This window comes from Acipenser ruthenus, chromosome 18 (genome assembly GCF_902713425.1).
Source record: "Acipenser ruthenus chromosome 18, fAciRut3.2 maternal haplotype, whole genome shotgun sequence".
NCBI classification, from domain to species: Eukaryota; Metazoa; Chordata; class Actinopteri; order Acipenseriformes; family Acipenseridae; genus Acipenser; species Acipenser ruthenus.
Window position 1 is genome coordinate 22,890,584 of NC_081206.1, and position 20,980 is coordinate 22,911,563.

The 20,980-nt window shown below is 37.4% G+C and overlaps 1 protein-coding gene across 4 annotated transcripts in view; it reads left to right on the plus strand.

Annotated features, from left to right (window-relative positions):
* The window catches only part of LOC117422463 (homeobox protein Meis2), a 68,018-nt gene that overhangs the window by 40,115 nt on the left and 6,923 nt on the right, over positions 1-20,980 (plus strand). For all 4 annotated transcript variants that reach the window (XM_058991575.1, XM_058991577.1, XM_058991574.1 and 1 more), the window contains exon 9: positions 6,430-6,506. In XM_058991575.1, coding sequence (XP_058847558.1) covers positions 6,430-6,506 — 77 coding nt within the window. The remainder of the gene's footprint in view (positions 1-6,429; positions 6,507-20,980) is intronic.

The following is a 20,980-nucleotide window of genomic DNA, read 5'->3' on the forward strand; positions in this document are numbered from 1 at the left end:
GCTGAATTTGATTGGGTCAATGTAAGTGCTTTGGAATTGTAGGTTTTAAACTGAACAAAACTAAACCCTTTTTTTTTCAAAATTGCTACTTAGGATATTGATAAAATAATGTTCACATTCAACAGAAGGTTGCAAAATAATGACACGTTAGTCATTTACAAGCAATTCTGTACACTATATTGGGTACATCTCTATTGGATATTGGAATGGCAAATTTGAATGGCCCATGTTCCAGGCTCAGTGTAAAATTATCTCTAGGATGTTTCCTGCGACTTCTGGTAGAATATTTAGTTTATTCAGTGAATTCAATGAACTGTCAATTTCCAGCAACATGGTGTTCATTCCACTGGAACATTGCTAAATTGGTGACATGGTTTATTTCTGCCCAATTAAAATCATTAACTATCAGCAATTGAACTCTGCTGCTGTCCGTTTCAGTTTTTAAATGTTGCCGTGGCACAACAAATATAACCTTTTGGGGTCTTACTCGGAAACTCCCCTTCAGTGATGTATATTTATCCAAAAATATCAATAAAACTGTAGAACTAGAACTACAGGACAAGTGACTCCATTTTAAATACCTTGAAAAACAAAATTCTGACAAATAAGTTAATTACTGCATGTTGGACAAGTTTGCAATCTGTGGTTTGTATGTATGATGGCAGTAATCAAGTAGAATTTTCCCCATAGTGACTTTTGCTATCCATTGGCTTTTCTAATCAAAAGCACACATTAACAGGTATGAGGGTGCCAGTCCCACTTTATATTAATGGTATTAATGAAGTCAGTAAATGACTAGCTGGTATTTACAGGCATAAAGGCAGTAGAGGATCTGGAATATCTCTGACATTAGTATTACCTCTTTAAACCAGTATCTGGGGTGCCTGATTAAATCAGCAGCTGGTTTGGCATTATCTGACCCCTTGTTTATTCTGTTGAGGTTAGGCTTTATTAGTTGTTTTAATGCAGAGCCAGGAGATTCCTGTTAGTCTTGATCTGCTGGCATGTAATAACTCGATCCATTTCATGCAGCCAAAATATATTAAAAGTATGGACGAATGAAGTTTGTGCCCCAGGGAGAAGGCAAGATAATGCATTGAAATTGTTCAGAGGTAGTTAGATGCCTAATGGTCTAATATGTGTGCTATGTGAGGTCCGGGGTCTGCATCTCATAAATTCTAGCTAGACTCATCCAGTAATTTCAGGCACAGGATGAAACCGTCAAGCAGTCATTACTGTTCTACATCTCTGATTACGTTTTTTTTTTTTTTTAGTGCTGTGCAAGTGGAAATCTTTTTAAACTATCTGGGGTTTAGAAACACAGGTGGAGTCTACAGATCTTAGATGGTAGACCTAAATGATTCATATGCTTTCAAATCAGTGATCTCAACTGTGTGTTGGAGATGTACCTCATGTTAAGCACGTATTTGTGATGCTCTATACAGTTTTTTTTGTAATAATTGTACCGTGTTGTATCTGAGCACATTGGGAAAGTGTCCAGGGGCATCTTAAAACTATTACTTTACACAAATGCTAATCTGCTAATGAAGTTTAGATTTCTGTATTGCAAGTGAATTGAATCTTTAATCCTAGCATCCTTTGTTAACACCTTTTTACATTACAGTGTACTGATGCAGTGTAAAGCCTGCCCACATCAACATGTACCAAAAGGCTCTAATTGCCTCTCTCCAAGCCACAGCTCATGTTTGATTTATCTGATTTGTCTGTTTAGAGATTCTCAGGTTTACAATGTGTGCACAAGCCATTAAATTGGTGTTGATGTTTATCCAGCGGACTTACCTATTTGTTTGTAACATGCATTCCCTATGAATTTATGACAATGTGGCAGGAGTCGTGCTGCCTTCGTGGGTATTTCCCTTTCACTTGGATATTTGAGGAGACAATACCTGGACACACTTTTGCCTTGAGGTGATAACATCACAGAGGGGCTATAAAAGTGGGAACTGAAAAAGCCAGGTTTCTGAAGCTATAGACCTGAACCTTGTGGACAGTCCATCCTGACTGACATGTCTGGATGTGAGGGAAGGGGAATTGGATAGCCATTAAAATACAGGGCTGTCTACTGCTGGGCAGGGAGCGGCTTGCTGTGAAACATCCAAACAATTCTAAGGCATTTGTTTGCAAAAACATAAATAATTAATTAATCCTAACACAACGTCTTCATAAAATAAACCTTTCATTTGTATGTTACATATGAAAAAACTGACAAGATAAATGATGGCCTTGGCAAAAGGAATCACAGAATGATATAGTAGTTAGTAATCAGGCTTTGAGGGGTCATGGGTTCGATTCCTGGTTGGCGAGTCTAAAATGAGTCCTCAGTGGCAGGCTAGCCAGCTGTCCGCAGGGTAGGTAAATCCTATTTGATTAGGAAAAAATTGCCTCAGGGACAAGTTTGCTGCTCGGTCCCCTAGATCCTAATGGGAAGATTGGTGCCGGCAGCAATAAAAGCCCATAGAAACCCAGCATGCAAACCTCTGTGAAGAGACCCTTATGCCGCCGAGATGGACAGAAATAGACAAGGCTACTAACCTAAAAAATGTCTCTTTTAATTTGCTGTTTATAGCTGTTTACATTTGTGGTCATATTCTCTGAGCGAACTGTGTGTGCAAGCATGCCCTCTGTTTTATTCTTATTTTTCTGTCTACAGTACATTCAGTGACATAGGATTTAAAATTATTCCTTTTTAGCCTTATAGATGTTCACTGTTATGAGCTGTGTGCCTGAGATCCTCTGGGGGCCTTCGATCTTTCCTTTTGCAGGCAACAGTTTGCTTGATAGCCAAAGTTGCTCTAGAACCTTGCACCATCTCAGTGAACATAAATTAATAGTGTAAAGCAAACAGGCAACTGGCGAGAAGCCAAGAGCGAACAGGAGAGAATCCAGCTATTGTTGAGGGGGCAGCTCTGTATTCCACAAAGGGAGCCCCTGCACACAGTAGCACTACATAGCTTCTGGGTTTTGAGAGCGACCTTTGAAGTGTATGAAATGATAACTGTTTTATTTCTGAAGACACAACCAGTGAGGCCATTCACAGCCCGCTGCAGTAATTGTTACTCTGTAAGCACAGTTATTTGTAGCATTCTTCAGTGAGGAGTGCTTGTGTGTGTGTGTGTGTGTGTAGCAAGTAGTGTGAGGCAGTTGGACTGGGTGAATGAGTCATGTGTCATTCTTGTCTGTTTTCTCCTTTTGTCAGGAAGCACTGAATACCCTGGTGAAGCCGAAAAACAAAGTGCAAATTGCCATAGCCAAACATTAATTAAAATAATGAATCAAGTGAATAGAGGAAAATTAAATAATTGCATAATTTCCCTATCCCATTTGCCAGAAGTCATTAATCTATCAACCTAAATATAAATAGCAGTCATAAAAAATGTAAAAATGTTACCAACTTGTTATTTATTATCCACTTAACACATTGTATCATTAATAGCATCCTTCATAACAGAAAAGAAAAGCAATGTTAAAATAAGATTACAAAAAAAATATAGCAAATAAAATAAAATTAGGCAACCAATTGCAATCTAAATAATAAAAAAGGTACATAGGAAAATATTAAAGTGTGCAAATCGAAATCTATTTGTAATAAAACAAAGAAATTGAAATATATTTGCTTTAAAGTTTGCAAGATTGATATGCGTGAGGTTATTTAATATTTAAAGAAAATTATTTTCATTCCTGGTTAAGTGGAAGATTTATTAAATAGGAGATTTAAAAGAAAGATAAATAGATTTAATAAACATGCAAAATGCACAAGCCTCCTTTGTACAGTACAAGTCAAGGCAAAGGTGATAAAAAAAAATATTACAAACCAGGGCGGTTGTATTACTATTATATGAAAACAGAAGACTACAATTTCAAAAGATTCATTAGCATGGAATGGTTTCACAGGACACCTAAACCTCTGACCTGTGTTCACTGCAGTCTGGCTCCACACTGATGAAGTGATCTATCATCATTGCTGCTACATTCTAGCATCTACTTCTCCTGGAAGTTCAGCTTCTACAGGGGCAACAGAGAGCACATTACACTCTGTAATTTAGCAAGCACACAAAACACATTCCAAAGCCAAAAGCTTATGTAAAATATCCTATTATTATTATTATTATTATTATTATTATTATTATTATTATTAGATATAATAACCTAGGCAAGAGTAACTATTGTTAACAGTTTTACTATTATTAACATATCTGTTCAATCCCTGCAGACTATTGGCTTTGATGTTAAACCACCAGTTTCTCAATGTCATTGTTTATAGACTGTTGTATATTTGTTGTCAATTTCATTTCAGGATGTTGGAGTGGATGTTTTCAACTTGGTAAATGTAATCCATTAAAAGCAACTAGGTATTTTTACGTTCTTTTTTCTTCATTAAGAAAAATGCCTATGCCCTTTGTTTCGAGATTACATTCTTTGTTATTATTATTGTTTATTTCTTAGCAGGCACCCTTATCCAGGGCGACTTACAATTGTTACAAGATATCACATTATTTTTACATACAATTACCCATTTATACAGTTGGGTTTTTACTGGAGCAATCCCCCACCTGGGATTGAACCCACGACCCCTCCGGTCAAGAGTCCAGAGCCCTAACCACTACTCCACACTGCTGCCCTGTTCTACATCTCAGCTTACCACCTTGACATTCATAGTTTATTCGACAGCATTTAGGATCCAAGGTTGGAAGAATGCTTAATGTAAATGGAGGTAAAACAGCTGTTGGAAGAATTAATGCATTTCTAATTGTCAAAGGCTGGGATAGTGAAAAGGTGGTGAATAAAATAATGTTTTAGTGTCTTGGGTCAATTAAAATTGTCTTACTTCAGGCATCTTCGGTTTTAACGTCCCCACTCCCATCCTTCTTGTTTGTGCAAGCCATTCATTATGTGCCTTGCACAATATGGATGAATCCTGCTGTTGGTTGGGGTATTTATCATTGTGGTACAGTGTAGCACCTGACAGAGCAGGATTGATGACCAGGAGCAGGCTGAGTGGTCCAGGCAGCCTTAATACAATGTAAATTACTAACTGCTATTTCCAATCCAGCCTATTCATTTCTTCCACCTCTACTGAAAATTATTAGTGGTTTGTATAGTATCACAGAGGTCATTACTAATGTTTACAAGCTAAGACCAGGGAGGGAAGAAGAGAGAGAGAGAGAGAGAGAGAGAGAGAGAGAGAGAGAGAGAGAGAGAGAGAGAGAGAGAGAGAGAGAGAGAGAGAGAGAGAGAGAGAGAGAGAGAGAGAGAGAGAGAGAGAGAGAGAGAGAGAGAGAGAGAGAGAGAGAGAGAGATGGCTTTCAAAAAGAACCGGGATTACGAGCCAAAAAAGTGTCAGCGCCTGACAATCAAAAAAAAAGTTTTTTATTTGTTAATAATTTCAGAATATTAAAAGCCCTCCATGTGCACTAGTACAAATCCAGTTAATCCCTTTTCACTAGCTAGTTTAATTATTTGTCCAATCTTTTGCTTATTTTATTATTAATTGCGTGCATTCTTCAAATGTTTTAAGCCGTTGTATATTATTACGGGTGCTCGAAAATGTTAATTCATCTAAAATGTCTTTATTACATTAGCGAGCAGCATTTTATGAAGGGTGTTTGAAAAAGTATACAACTACAATGAACTGTAAAGACCTTTTGAACTGCTTTTAAACCTTTTTTTTTTTATAAAGCAACCTTTTAACCTTACTGCTAACCCTTCATTACATGTCAGGGAGTGAGGAGTAGTGATTGCCATATGTTACTATCACATTTTTTGATTCAGTGATTCCAGTTGTCAGTTACCAGTATTGTGTAATAAGGCCATACATATGCTGTTCATATTCTCAGTTAAATGCCTACGTTTCATAGTGTTTGTTACCAAACGATATCCATCCTGTAACTGTTTATGTGTATATCTGAAAATGATACTGTTGCTAACTAGTGAAGGCCGCATGGCGTTGTTGTTAGAGCTTGGGGACTAGGAGTCAGCAGAATCTAGTTTTAAATTTCAGCACAGCCACTTAGTATACGTCCCTGGGGTTAGTCACTTTAATGCACTGTGCCTCAGGCCACCCGGTTTTAAAACCAGGTGTAGACAGGTCCTCAGAGATGGAGGATCCTGAGAAACTTTAAACTTTAAATTTAAAATAGTAAAAAAAAAAAGGAACCTATATGCACTGGTAGTGGTGAGACCTTCCTTTTTCATAAAGCACTAATCTGGGAGAAATCTGTGTATCTAGTTGAGCTTGGTTTAATTCATGTCACAAGAGAGAGATGTCCATCTTTTTCACGAGAATTGGGAATTCCGGGCTTATCCGTGTACACCAACTGATGCGTTAACACTTCTGAGACAAAAAAATAAATACAAAATGAAAATGAAGATACTAACCAATTGTTCTGTTTTTTTTTTTTTTTTCCTTAGCATCCGTACCCCTCTGAAGAACAAAAAAAACAGTTAGCCCAAGACACGGGACTCACGATTTTACAAGTAAACAACTGGTGAGTACATTGAAATCCTCTGTGATGTACACTGAGTATTTCATTTTGAAATGGCATTTTCTCTTGCTGGCGATGAAGCCTTTTTAATGCTCAAAATGTGTGAAAACACTGTATTTCCCTTTCCTTGGCTATCTGCACAGTGGATGCAAGCTATCAGAGTGCACCACTTTATCAGGGGGTGTTTAGCAATAAGTCACAGCCGTCAGCTGTTTGATATACATTTATTCACTTTGATATGTTTAAGGAAAAAAAGGAAAGATTTCCACCACCCCCCATTTTACACATTGCGATATGGTGGATTAGTGCCATGGTGGTCAGGCCAGTCGTCCCTTTGTAGATGGCTTAGCACATAACTGGGGGTGGTGGATTAAATAAAATGATCACAGCAGCAAAGAAATGATACAGGAATTACTTATCAAAATACTGGTCCAGGTTTTATCTGCAGCTTAATTTTGTTCAGTACATTCTCGGGGTGATGTTCAGATTAATTGAACTGACAGCTTCCTTTCAAAATGCAGGGAAGGTATTGCACGGATTTCAGGTCTTATACAAACTTAATTACATGGAACCCCATTTTATCATTCTAATTCCATGTAGCGGAGGTTGTATTTACAAATGAGAAGTCTTTGCCTTTTATTCACAGCTTTCCTTAATATATTTATCAAAGCAAGTTCATTTACAAAGTGCTCTATCTGTGGGATACAGGCAGGCAGACATTAACGAAGCTTTTAGGTTTATCAGGCTCAGTGGCTGATGAGCTACCCGAGGGTCAATTGATTTTGTGGTTCTGTGATTCATTTTTTTCTCATTTTTCTTGGATCACAATGAGAGACATGCCTGGAGAATTAGCCAGTTTGTCTGCCTTATCTGTCAGGCAATTTTATTTTTTCCAGGGAAGTCAAGCTACTTAAATTGGCCACAGGAACTGCCGTTATCTGACTTTAATGCACCCCATAGTGTGGATAGCATTTCAATTACACCAGTAACCAAAGCTTAGCTGCAGCCTGTTCTATGCCTAGTGCCATACAGAAAGTGATGCGCCTACCTACAGAAGCAGAAAATTGAGTTGCCTTGCTTCTGTCATGGTGATTAATGCAGAAATAAACTCCTAACCTGAAAGAAATAAGAGAGTCACTATTCCGGGGCATTAAATTCATTCATACTGGAATATATATATTAGAATACCTTAAAAGACTGACAGTATGTCCACTGCATGTACAATGCTTGTATAGAGACATAGCACAGTTCCTTTCAAGACCTGAAGCCTTGCAAATAAAACCTGAGCGAAAAAGAATATAAATAAACAACCAGATGCAAAATGGGTCTCTCTGAAGTGAATAATTATGTTGCAGTGCCATATTTTACAAGCTCTGTTGTGCATTACTGGAAACGGCAGAAAGTTCATTGTTTCACCATTGTCGGTATGAATCTGCATTTTGTCTTCAACTTAAAAGAAGAGGGCAGCTTGTTTTGCAGGGGAATGGCACAGGATGTGACATGGATATGGAATTCCTGTTGATAGGCATACCGGTAAACACTCAGCACTGCTTAGTGCCAGTGGCCTCAACATTGTGAGCTGCTTCCCTTTGATTTGATGTTGGCAAATTATTGGCTAGTGACAGTGAGAGGGCAGGCAGTCGTCTTGTGTTTCCAGCAGCCCCTGGAGAGGATATGCTGAATCATTGCTTTGTCTCCCAGCACAATCGTGTCTTGGAGAGGCCACAAGGAAGCTCTGTGTTTGTGTCAAAAGGCAGCGCATCATTCCTGCAAGGCTGCCAAAAGCCATAGTGTTTACCTGGGATTCACCTCAGCGCCTGTTGTTAGAGGAAAGAGTAGCAGAAAGAACTGTGTATTCTGTAAACAGAAGGTTAGCAACAGTTGTAAAGGGATTTGCTGATGTTACACAATACATACATTTGCTTGTGTTATATAACCACCCTTACTGATAAGCTAAACAAATTAAAATAAATCCACTACAGTTAACAAGTGCCAGTCAACCAGAAATCTGTGGCCTTACTAATTGACAGCTTCTTTGTAAAAATGTACTGTGGTTTACCAAAATCAAAGCTTGCTAAAGTACAGTAGAGCCTAGTAAATATGTGGTATCAAAAGCCTAATAAAGAATAGCCTTTTAACACTAGTTTGTAGTCTATTTTAAAACACTGACTTTATTTTTACTCTCCTTCAGTAATTCAGAACAACTGTGAAAAGCAAAGGAGGAGTTTTTTATTTATTTATTTTTTTATCGAGTCACATTTCCTGTTCTATTGTTTTAATTTCATTGGAGCAAAAACAATGTTGAGCCTTTGTGCATGACTCACAGGCAGACATTGCTAGCTGTTTTCTTAAAGCTACCCTGTAATTCTCCAGCTCCTAGCAGAGCTTAACACTGCCAACTGCAGGTGAAATGGCCATTTAGTCAATGTGCACTGTGCACAACTGGACACATTAAAGTCACCTTTACAGCTTAAATAAAATTCTATTGTTACAGGTTTAGAAGATCATTTTGTGTATATTTGTGTTATCATCAAGATGTTAAAACCAGGTCAGGTAGTAAATTGACCACTATGCTGTAGAGAATGGTGTCTCTTGGCTTAGGTAGCAATTGGAAACATGCAGGTCCCAGCTGTAGTTGCCATTTCAAACCTTTATGTTAGTCTATCAGTCTGGGCTAAATGGACCCTGACTAGATCCTTTCAAGTCTTTAATGCTGACACAGTAAGACATACCCTGCTCACCACCATAGATGTGATTATTGCCCTGGTGCTGTTGACTGATGCACCCTAGCCTTATATATATATATATATATATATATATATATAGTGGAATGTATTTATTGAGAGGAACACTTAAGTTCATAGTATCCTATGAAAAGCAGCACTGTTCAGCATATTTCACTATATATTAAATTGAAAACTATACAGTGCTGTGATCATACTGTGTACAGTTACTTAATTTAAAGCTATATGCAGTACTGATACATCTAATATGATTGTTTTAGTTTGTTTAATGTAAACCTGTCTGGTAAAAAAAAATCTAATAATGGTTAAAGATATTCAATATTCAAGTATTTACCAGCTGTAAAAAAAAATTAAAAAAAGGTACGGTGTGACAGCTTACAGTACTGAATACATCTAATCCTAGTCACAGTCCAGGAACCTCCTATACACAAAATAATACGCCCTAAGAAACAAGCCTAATAAGTGACTCATTAAAATCCATAGAAACAGGCTGTGACCTTAGCTTGTAGAATATATGGAGCACGTGATGAGGAATATGCCTGCGTCACAAGCTCCGAACACACACTGCTGCTCTCTGCACACTCCGCAGCCCCTGATATTCAATAAGCTTTAGGTATGATTTATGACAGGCTCTTTTGACAACATCGGAAAACTGAAATGCTATTGTCCTGGCCGACACTTGCTGTTGCTTTCATTATCCCACTGATGTAATGGACGTGTTTCATTTAGTCAACTAGATTATGTGTAGAGCTGCGAGGATCTTTCCCCTGCTCCCAGTAGTCATTGTTCAACACATAATAAAAGTATGCTATCAATTTGCCAGCAGAGGAACACTTAAGTTCAGTGACTTACAGCCCAGTGTGCTTGCCTTGCAAACTGTTAGTTGGCAGGGAAAATGAGCAGCTTTAGTTTACAAAGATCTCGTTAGTGGCAAAGAGGGACAAGCAGGCTAGAAAATCTAAAGGACGGGAAAGGACCTGAGAAAATGCTTTTTATTCCATAACAGTGTTAATAATCTTAGAAAGGGATTTAAATAAGTAAAAAAAAAATTTAAAATTAAAAACGGTTAGTGGTTTATTTGTATTTGCTGACTGGACACGGTAACCTGTTATTAAATAAAAAATAAAAAAGTAAAACTTTCCAAACATAAAATACAATAAAAACTGGCACATACGACAATCATTTAGGGCAGTAATTTATTAGTTGCAGAATTTTAAATTCTTTGAGATTAGAACTGTGGGGTATTTGCCGTGTTCTATCACCACAGCATGTGTCACATTTTTATTTTTGAATTACGACCTTGATAGATACAATGACACTTTTGTCAATGCAGAACAAGCCATGCAAACAATTACATTGCGTGTTTAGCTTTCTAAAAATACCCTAGGTACAGTACAGGCCAACATGATCTAATAACTCAAAAAGAGTTGTACAGTGTACAGTTCGTAGCAGCCTTCTCCAGTATAGACAGGCTGATCCTCCTCATTTAGGGATTACTAATTGGCAGTTAATTAGGAGGATTGATTCTGTTGTCTGATCCTAAGGCCCAGCCCTAAATTAATTTGATCTGGATTTGTGACACTGCAACGGTAATTACATCTTTGTTACATGTAAAACTGGATTCAATGTATTTGGATAAAATTGTATTTTTGTTCTTAATATCTTCGTCTGATGCCCGTCTACATATCATTACAAAACTAATTAGGCTGGTTGTTTGAATTTGATTAAGTCTCCCACATACTAAATTGTATCATCCACTGTGCGTGTCTCGAATTGACTTCTGTTTTGTTTACTTATTTGACACTATTAAGATGTCTGTGTGTAATTAACAGGGCCGATCCACCTGTCAAATAACCAGTTTGGTTATTTCATCATTGTCAGGCAGCAGTAAATCTGAAAGTCAGGTCTGGGCCTCACACAAATGGAAACAGGGCACTTTTCTAAACATGTACTTCATTATGAAAAACAGGTGCCCACAAAAATGGTCTTAAGGTAAACTGCTATCTTTTATTAATAATACAAAAATGAACCAATTTTCTTAACTGTTACACAGCCATGGTGATAATAATAACAATGGCACTGAGTGGAGCAGATTTAAAAGGACTAGGTTTTATTAGCTGGTTGGTTGAATAACAAGGAAGGCATGAGAATTTGTGTGGGTGTGCTTTTTTTCTTGTTTTTTAGATATACTGTAGGAAATCCAGTTCTCAGAAAAAGAAAAGGGAAAAAAGTAGGTTAATTTATTTCATTTTCAGGTATAGAGTAAAAAAAATAAAGGGGAAGAAAGACTTAAGGATGCAGTTTTCATGAATAAGCAGCTTAATGCATCTTGGTACCCACAGTAAGCCTTGTAGGAGCTCAGAGTGCCTCAGGCAATCTGTGAGCAGAATAGCAATTTTATTACTTTGTCATTAAACCAATTTCACAGCAGTATTGTTTGTTAATGAGCAGCAGCAAACGAGCAAAGATGTCACACACTGGAATAGCAGCAAGATTTGTGACCCAGGCTCAGAGCACTAAGATGGGAAGGCCAGGGCTATAAAAAAGGGAACTGCTTTAAGATAAAATGCAAAGTCTGTACAGTCAAGCCTCTGTTTATGAGCTTCCATTTTACTTTAGAGCTTGTCGAGATATAAAGGTCTGCTGGTAGGTTCTTGAAATATATTGGAATAATATTTGTCAAATATTAGGACATAACCTGCCAATGTTAAAGAAAGGACACAATAAACATATATCCTCAAATAATGCCTCAAAGGTGCTTAAGAAAACCTGCACTAGCTCAAGAAAGGCAATAGCAAAGAATGAGAAAAATAGCACAGATAATATATATTGGCTATTTTATTTTATTTTATTTATTTGGCTATCAGCGTCCAGAGCTATAGCCAAAAACCACATCAAAGCAACCGTTTTGCGATTTTTTTTTTTTATTATTATTATTTTTTTTTGTCATAAGCAAGGTCCGAAAGGCGAAATGTATTCCATGTATGCACTCTGATATGCAGTGCCTGTTTTCTGTATGAAAATGCATCACATGATTCATCTACAGGGAAGTCCCTTGCTTAAGCTACTCTTTACTAGCCACTGGTCCTTCATTTTGTGAGGATTGCACATTTACAGGCTAATTAAAGACTTAAAGTCTAATAAGTCCAATAGGCATCTCAGAAGAATCACCAGTGGAAGTGTGTTTTTTAAAACAACATTACACTCTCATAAACCGCTCTGTCTTATCCCACCACTCTGGAAATGTAGCTCTTTTCTCTATGATAGCAGTGTTTTTAAACAGTAGACAGTGCTCTGAGCCGTGGGAGTCCAGTTGAGACTGCTTTCTGCCTGACATGGCACAACCCCACAGACAAAACTGGCTGGACCTGTGCTAGTTGGCAGCAGTTCAAACCTTGTCCTCTGCCAGCGCTATTACTGGATAGCAATGCCAGACAGATCAATTCAGTTTTACATTCCAGCCATTATTTATAGCATGCCATATATCTGTTCTTTCTTATGAACTAACGATTGGGTAAGTACAGTACACATAAAACATGGAAAAGCTGTCTGGAGCAGGCCTTGCTATTTTGCTGATACAGCAAATAGTTTTAAAGGCTACAGAGCCCTGAAAAAGAAAACAAAACGATTTAAAATAATTAAGAGTGAGCTGTTTAGGGGAGTCTCAGATGTTGACAGGTTACTCCAGGGAATGGGGGGCGGGGGAGTGATAGCACCAATAGCCAGGATTTCTTCACAATGGTGACCAGGTGACTTAACCTGCATTGACAACGTCCTCCAGGCTGTTTGGAGTTCAAACCTTCACTCCTTTGTGGCTAATACCTGTGACCCTGTGACCCGGCCACATATTCAAATTTTGTTAGAACGTGCTTGTTTAGTGTTTCATCAGGTCCATTGTTTAAAGTATTATAGGTATTGACAGGTTTGCTATCGGGAGTGTTTTTTTGTGTAGAAACTGTAATGTTATTCTATAGCTTAAAATTCTGTCATTATTATTATTATTATTATTATTATTATTAGTAGTAGTAGTAGTACAAGTAGTAGCAGTAGTAGTAGTAGTAGTAGTAGTAGTATTATGAACACATTTTCACAGTGTACTGTTGTGCATCGATTGGTCTCGCTTGTCAACTGTGTCAAATTCTGAACAAAGTATATTATACTCAATTGATATTAATAACATTAATAACATTGAAAAATGATGCATGCCTTGGCAATAATATTACTATTGCCAATCTGAAAACTCTGGTGCTTTCCACAGCAGTATTTATTGAGCTCTTGTTATGACAATGATGTTTTCATTTAAAGCCATTGTTTGTGTTCGAACTTTGGAGGCTTTTTTTTCTAATTCCACCAAGAACATGTTACTACGCATAGCCCAAAGTCATCAGTATATCTATGAATTTATTTGAGTGTGATTGTAACACTTTAGTTTGTCACCTCTCATAATATGTTCATTAGCAACACAGTGTTATGGGTGGGGGTGGTTGCACTCAGCTGTCTGAGGTTCCGTCCTTAGCATGAGACCTAAAACTAAGGTGTCATCTAAGCTGGTGAGATATGAGAGGTCCCTTGACACTTCTGGAATAAGAACCAGGCTAATGATGCCTGTGATTTTACCACATAAACCCCACATCCCGCAACAAAATCTAGCTTCCCACATTAGCTTAGTAAAATAACAAAACTAATAGTGGCTTGTTCCACAATGGTTATAGTTAAATATGAATAAGTATTAAATAAGTGCAAATTGTTTAATATAAATTCAGTGCAAAAGCACATGCTATTGCATACAGGTAAATTGCCCCATGCAGTTTTATAAATGTTTCACATTTTTAACAAGGTTCTTAGCTTCAGAACAAGCAGGTTTCAGTGAGGGGAGGAAACTTTTATCCCTACAGCTAAAACTGCCATTGGGGAATGTTGGCTTACTTTCTTCTTGATAAAGCAGAATGCGCAGAAGGCATGGAGTAAAGTTGTAAACTGACTCCAAGGAACTATGGTTTAGCCTAAAATGTATACTTTCAAATCGCATACAAAAATATGACTGTAAATCTGCCTGCTGAATTAGTATTGAAGTGTGGAATGTGCTCTGAATAGATGTTCAATAGGAAATCATGTGTTAATTGACCTCAGAGAGTAAGAAATAAAAGGTTCAGATTTCATTCAATTTAATGGTGATGTTTAACATTTCTGAGCAGAGTCAAGTAAACAAATGTTTGAATGAATTGAAAGCGTTTTTCTTTTTTTTTAATTTAAGTAGCTGTAACGCTTGTCTGAGTAGTCAAAGGGTTAAATGAGAGAATGATTCGTAAGAAGGCAGGTGTGGAAAATGGAGTAGGTAATGCACACTACTAATGCTTTAAGACTCTGCAAACCCAGCTCTGTAGCCTAAGGGACAAAACTGACAGAGCAGTTCTCGAGCCAGGATCTCTTTTCATTCACACCATCTTGACAACACGGCTTTACAGACTGTGCCTTGGGATTTGAGAAACAATAAGCAAGCATGCAAAAGAGACATAAAGTTTGCATTCCTCCAAATGCTGATCCTGACTGATAAAAGTGTACAGGTATACATACGTTCCAGTACCCTAATCCTGCTGCCTTACGAAAGTGACAGAGCCTCAAAGCCTTTGATGCTAATGCAATGCTGAACTCATGGGAATTTTGTTGAAGAAAACAAAGGTGACTGGTTCATTGTTTAAATGTTGCCAGCCTACCTGGTACTTTGCAGACAATACGTTTTATTTCTGCACTTTTGTTTAGTTTGATCTCCCACATACCAAGTTCTATGTGTGTTTTTAAGTGTTGGAGGGATGCATGATTTAAAGGGCAATTCAAAGCAGCAGCTTGTTTCACTGTTAATGTTCAGTATTCATTTGGATTAGAGGAACAACATCGCGTAACATCCAAAACACAGTAATCGGTTGCATCTACGTATGACATTAGCTTAAGGTTTTAATTTTTTCACTCCCTTATGGTTGAAAGGTTAAATATTAATGTACCATTTAGTACAGTACCTAACAGTGCTAAACTACTACTAACTTTTAGGTTTATTTTTTAAACGTCCTATTATCTATTTAAATAGCGACTTTTTTCTGTACTACCTAAGCTTTAATAGCATTTTACAGTTGAATAACAGCTGCCTAGCTATAGCCAGAGAAAACTCACTATTATAGGTTGTGACCTGCTGTTTAGATCAAACAAAACTGATTTTTCTTTTATTTACCTTGACATTTGTATGGCCACCTTTTGAAGACGCTTCTGTTTCTTTGAACATATTGTCAATGGAAAGTCAATTTTGTTGGAAATATTGTGCCTTCCTTGTCATTATAAATCAGTCCGCCTGTTAATCCCTGAATCTGCCTGTTTGATATCTGACAATATCCGCCAAGGCAGAATCTCTTACTAGATTATTGTAGTTAAAAAAAACAAGATCCTTATTTGCGATAGTGTCTTGAGATTAGTCTTGGAGCACTGGAAAGCAGAGATTACCTGCTATTCCTTTTGGTCCTGTACAAAAGGCTTGTTGCAAGCAGCCTTTGTGGAAGAAAGGGAAAGGAACTCTTCCTTTCACCCCCTTTGGTTTGTGAGAACAGGCTGGCTGACCCTGCACAGCAAATAGTAATTTTAACTGGGCCAACACACAGCTCAGGCTGTTTGCTGTCTACAGTAATGATAGAGCGGCAGTTCTCTCTGGAGTCAATAAGTGTAATAATTGAGACGTTTTGGGCTGCGTTCCTGAATCACTGCTGTTTTCCTGAATGACAGGATTACTTGTAGGGCATGCCCTCCCACACACTGACCTCACCTCAAGGGTTTTCAGACTGGGTATGCGCAGTGTATTTAGACTGAGGATAGCTCATTGCAATGGATTATTGTCTATTTTAAAACATAACTGATGATACAGGAAAGCATTTTTTAATTTTTTTTCCCATCACTTCAGAGCAATATTTATTATGGGTAATGGATTAATTTGATACAACTGCTGATATCTTAGTCCTTATAGTTGTTGTGTTATAAATTGATGAGAAATACATAAATAATAACATCATACTAACGTTCTTTAAAATTATGTAAAATGTACTACTACTTATAATAACAACAACAACAACAACAACAACAACAACAACAACAACAACAACAACAACAACAACAACAACAACAACAACAACAACAACATTCTTAGCGCATACAAGGTAGCACAAGCCAGATACAGAAACAGGTTTATTTTGGCCAGGATTTACCATTAGGGAGTTTGCAGCTTTCAATTCTCAGAACCCAAGAACTGGTAGTGCTTGTGCAGGTTAGAAGTCTATGGTTGCTACAATAAGGCTCCTTTCATACAGGTGTGTTTATGCCTGAGGCTTGCTGGCCACAGTCCATTCCTTTCACAGAAGCTGAATTGAACAATAACTACCATATCTCTTAAAAAATAAGGTAAGCGTCAAAGGAGATGTCTGAGAGCTTTGTCGAGGCCAAGAAAAACCCTGTTGCAGTTGTCAGAGCTTGTTGATGTTGCAGAGAACAGAACAGTTTTTTTTTCTGCTGGATTTTGTGGTTGTGCCTTAGGAAAGAAAGTAAAATAGAACGGAAGAACAAAGTCCTTCTGTATAAATCAGCAGCTGCTCCATGCCAGATCAAAGGCGTGCTGGTCTTGCTGGTCTGCTTGTTCACTTTAGGTGTTTGATAGACAACAAACAGCTGGGCTGCCACACAGTTCAGGGCAGCTAACTTCCTAAGGTGCTGAGGAGAGCAAGGCCCAAGGTTCAACTGGAGTTAATGTGGGCAATGCACCTTTGTGGTTTGAGGAGTTGGTATAATTCCATTGGACATTTCTACAGTCTTCCAGGGGGTTTTGTATGCATAACAGAATCATTACCAAAGATGTTGGTGTTTCAGAAAACCAACTAAATTGCCCCCGATTTGCATGCACTGGATTTATCAGCAGCTAGGTGTTTAGCTGAACCACTTCAACACTGGCATGAATGGAATATGATGCATAAGAGGTGTAAAGTGATACATAGGCAAAGATGATTTGCATCTTGAGTTAACCCCCCAAGTGAAGTAAAATTTTTCTCAAAACGCAGGTTATCCATCTTATGAGAGATACTCTGCTATTGATTTATTTCAATTAACAGCTCGTTTAAAGTGTGTCAGTTTGTAAAACAAATACATCATTCTTATTTTAGACTTCAGGTCTTGATGCTTGTGTGTAGTGAGCGTAACGGAAATTAGTTTCAAGTTAAATGTATTCTTCTTTTTTAGAATAATTTTTTAAAAAAAGGAAACAAATGAAAACAGATCAGTGGAACTTTGGAATTGCTAGGAAAAATCCTGGAGAAGGGTTGTGTAAACTATGTAAACAGAATGGCAATCTTAATGTCAGCTAGCTTAGTAAAAACTTCTAAAGTGATTCAGTTTCTCGTTGTTTCACACCTGCAATAAATCAAATCCAGAGTGAGGTAATGTGCTACAGCATATGTCTCTTGACTCATGTTTTATCTTAAAGAAGAAAGATCCCAGATATGAATAGCTAGAGCACATTTACTGTGTTTCTCTCCTCCCCTTCTTTCAAGTAGCTTTGAAAGATCCTTTTTGATAGTTTAAGATAAATCTCCAGATACATTGTGATACAATTCTTAAACAGTTAGTGTCGAAAAAATGGTAATCTGCCCTGATCTTATCTTTATTTACAATAGATGAGATTAAAGCAGTGCAAAAACCATGCATGAGCTATGCATGCTGATCTGCCATTTCTGTGGGAGGAAATATTGATAGAACTTTATAAGGCCATCTGATGATTGTTATATTAATTAAAGAACTGAATGTGTCATTTCACAGTTTAGAGACAAAGTTCTTTGGTCATCAGAAGTCATCAAGATATACCATAAAGAAATGGATTTACAAAAATGAATATACAAAAAATAACTAGTAGACCAGCTTTTCTGAAAGTATGTTCAACCCAGATTGATTTGCATGAAAATATACTCAGATCAGATTGTGTTACTGGTTGCACACATCTCAGCCAAAAGGAAAGTTAAGAATTTGACTATCTCACGCAAATGTACCCCCTGGTATCAGAGCTGTACATTATAGCATGGTATTAAATAAATCAAGTTATGAACTTTCACAGCTTAATTTATTAGAACAAATATCTCGAGTAATGGGCCCATTTACTGGGAGCAACAAATTCAGTGTTCCGCAAAACCTGTCAAACAACTGACCGAGCTCTTGATTTGTAGTTGGATGAGAGGGCTTTACTTTTGGCCTTGTTCCAAGTTACTATGGTTTGGCATGAAGATTTCTTACAGAAGGAATGCTGACAACAGGGGTAGGTTTCCAGGTGTGGCCTAAGTCAGTTAACCAGAAACAATGCCTTTCTGACTTAAACAAAATGAAATGGCAAACAACAAGCTTAGGCAATCATCATTTAAAAAAATCTATATTGTTAAAGTTAGGTGTGTAAAGTATGTTTTTTAAACGAATAAACCCCAGAGAGTTTATTAGTTAATTCCAATTGTGCGACCTATATACAAGAATAATCATGGTGTTTTCTAATAAAATTCTCTTGTGTAATCATAGTTTGTGCTGCAGGGTTTAGACTATTCGACAGGCCTGCAGATCCCCAAGTGATTTCAAATTTGCCATCATGGATGTAATTAGTTTCTTGCATTTGCAGGCCTTGCCAGAAACTTATTTTTTTTTAATATGTGGATTTAAGAGGTCAAGTGACCTATAAGCCGTTAAGAAAATCTAAAAGGCAGGTAGCTATCTTAACAAAAATAGACAACATTATGTCATATAAATAGGCACAATTAACAACTACATGATCTGTTTATTTCTTCAAGTATTTCTTTTAAGAACTATTTATGCTCAAGGATCAGATGTTGACCCACAGGCTAAGTTGAAGTTGGGTCCCATGGTGATGCCTATTATTGATACCTCACTGTTAGTGTATTATATGTCCCATACAAAAATAAGCAGCTGTACACAGCAGTAAATTCTGCTGTCAAACAGCCAATGGACAAGTTCGTCAGTAAAATGGATAGCCTAAAGTGGCTCGTGTGTGCAGGGCTAGTGCTATTGGAAACGAGTTGAAAAGGTGGAATGAGTTCATATGTTTACGGAGAAACCTAGGGTATTTACACTCCAGTGTAAAAATGACCGAGCTGCATTTTTTTAAAGGGCTCAGCGCAGTGAGAACGTTTTTATATGCTCTAAATTGATTTGTAAACCTGAATGCAACACAAGTGGTTAGCTGTGTTTTTACTAATGTAAACATTCTGATGAGTATCCAAAGAAATGACCTCCAGCTGACCCCTTAACCTTGCCTTTAATTATTTGTTTGAAGACAGTATGGAGTTCCCATGCTGAGAGGAGGGGGGAGGGGGGGGTTGTGTGTGACCGTAATGGCTGGCAGCTCTGTGTGTGTGAGAGAATTTCAGGGGAACAGGGGGAGAGAGAGCTATAATAAGGAGACTACCAGATGTAAATAATAAAAATGGTTGGGGGTAAAATAGCTCTGGCCCATTTTTTTCTACTTTGAATGGAAAGGGAATGTGAATAAAAGGGGTAAGAAGGATTTCTTCGCTCTGTGGTTTAAGCACAACCACAGCATGCCTCATTCCCATCTCTGGAGCTTTGTTTTGTTGTTATAAGCACACACCATTAGCAGCTCATGGGAGGAGAGAAAACAGTCTTATCAGCCTGGCTCTGATAATCTCAATTGGCCTTACTCTTGATAAAACACACTGGAAGCAAAAAGAGTTTCGGTTAACTCCCAGTGTGTTACTGTGGCAACTTAAAAAAGCACAGTGTATGTGTAGTTTTGTATATATACTATATCTATTAAGTAAAGAAAGTGATGTAATGTTTACATAGTACACTAATCAGTTTAGTTGAATTACTTTTTTAACAGTAATTACTTGGCATAGTAGCTGGTTTACTGTAGTAAATGTTGCTGAAATGTCCAAAAGTATACAAATGCAAGCACTTTCAACATGCTTCATAACTAAAACAATGGATCTTACCTGTATTTTCTTGCTCATCTAGTTTTGATGCTAGAAGCCTCTTTTAACTGCACCTCAGGCAGGGTGACATTTCTGACAACAAAGGTAGATTAGAAAGCCTAAGATACCTCTTTGGTCTCACACAGAAAACTTTTCTTTCATGTATGCAAAAAAAAAGTATGCAAAAATTAAGCTAGATTTCCCATTTCACCATTGATGTCTCCCATTGTTGTTTTTTTTGTTTTGTTTTTTTGTTTATTTGTTTTTTATCAGCTTTGATATTTTATACAACTTGTACTTTATGCTCGCTATGAGATTTGCCAAGCAGACCCTTAAATGGCTACCTTTTCTTTTACCAACTGTGCTTTTTAAAATGTGACATGTGTCACTACGAAAGCTGTTTAATTAATAGGAATAGTTCAGACGTGTACTTGGTACGGGATTAGAAACCAAATTGATTCCAGTCCTTTTTTGTCTAATGGCTGGTTTCATAGAAACGCTTAAGCGTTTGAGCTTTAAATACTAGTACCAGACTGAAACAAAAACTATTTTAGTCATAATATGAAACATATGTTTCTACCTGTATTTCTTATGTGAAGGTATGTGAATGGGCGACTCAGCTTACAGTGGCCAGTTAGCCTCTGGTAGACCTGGGTGTCCCAGTCTTAGTTAAAAAGGTTGCCCTCGGCTGGCACTAACCTCTAAATGACCCCTGACTTTACAGTCA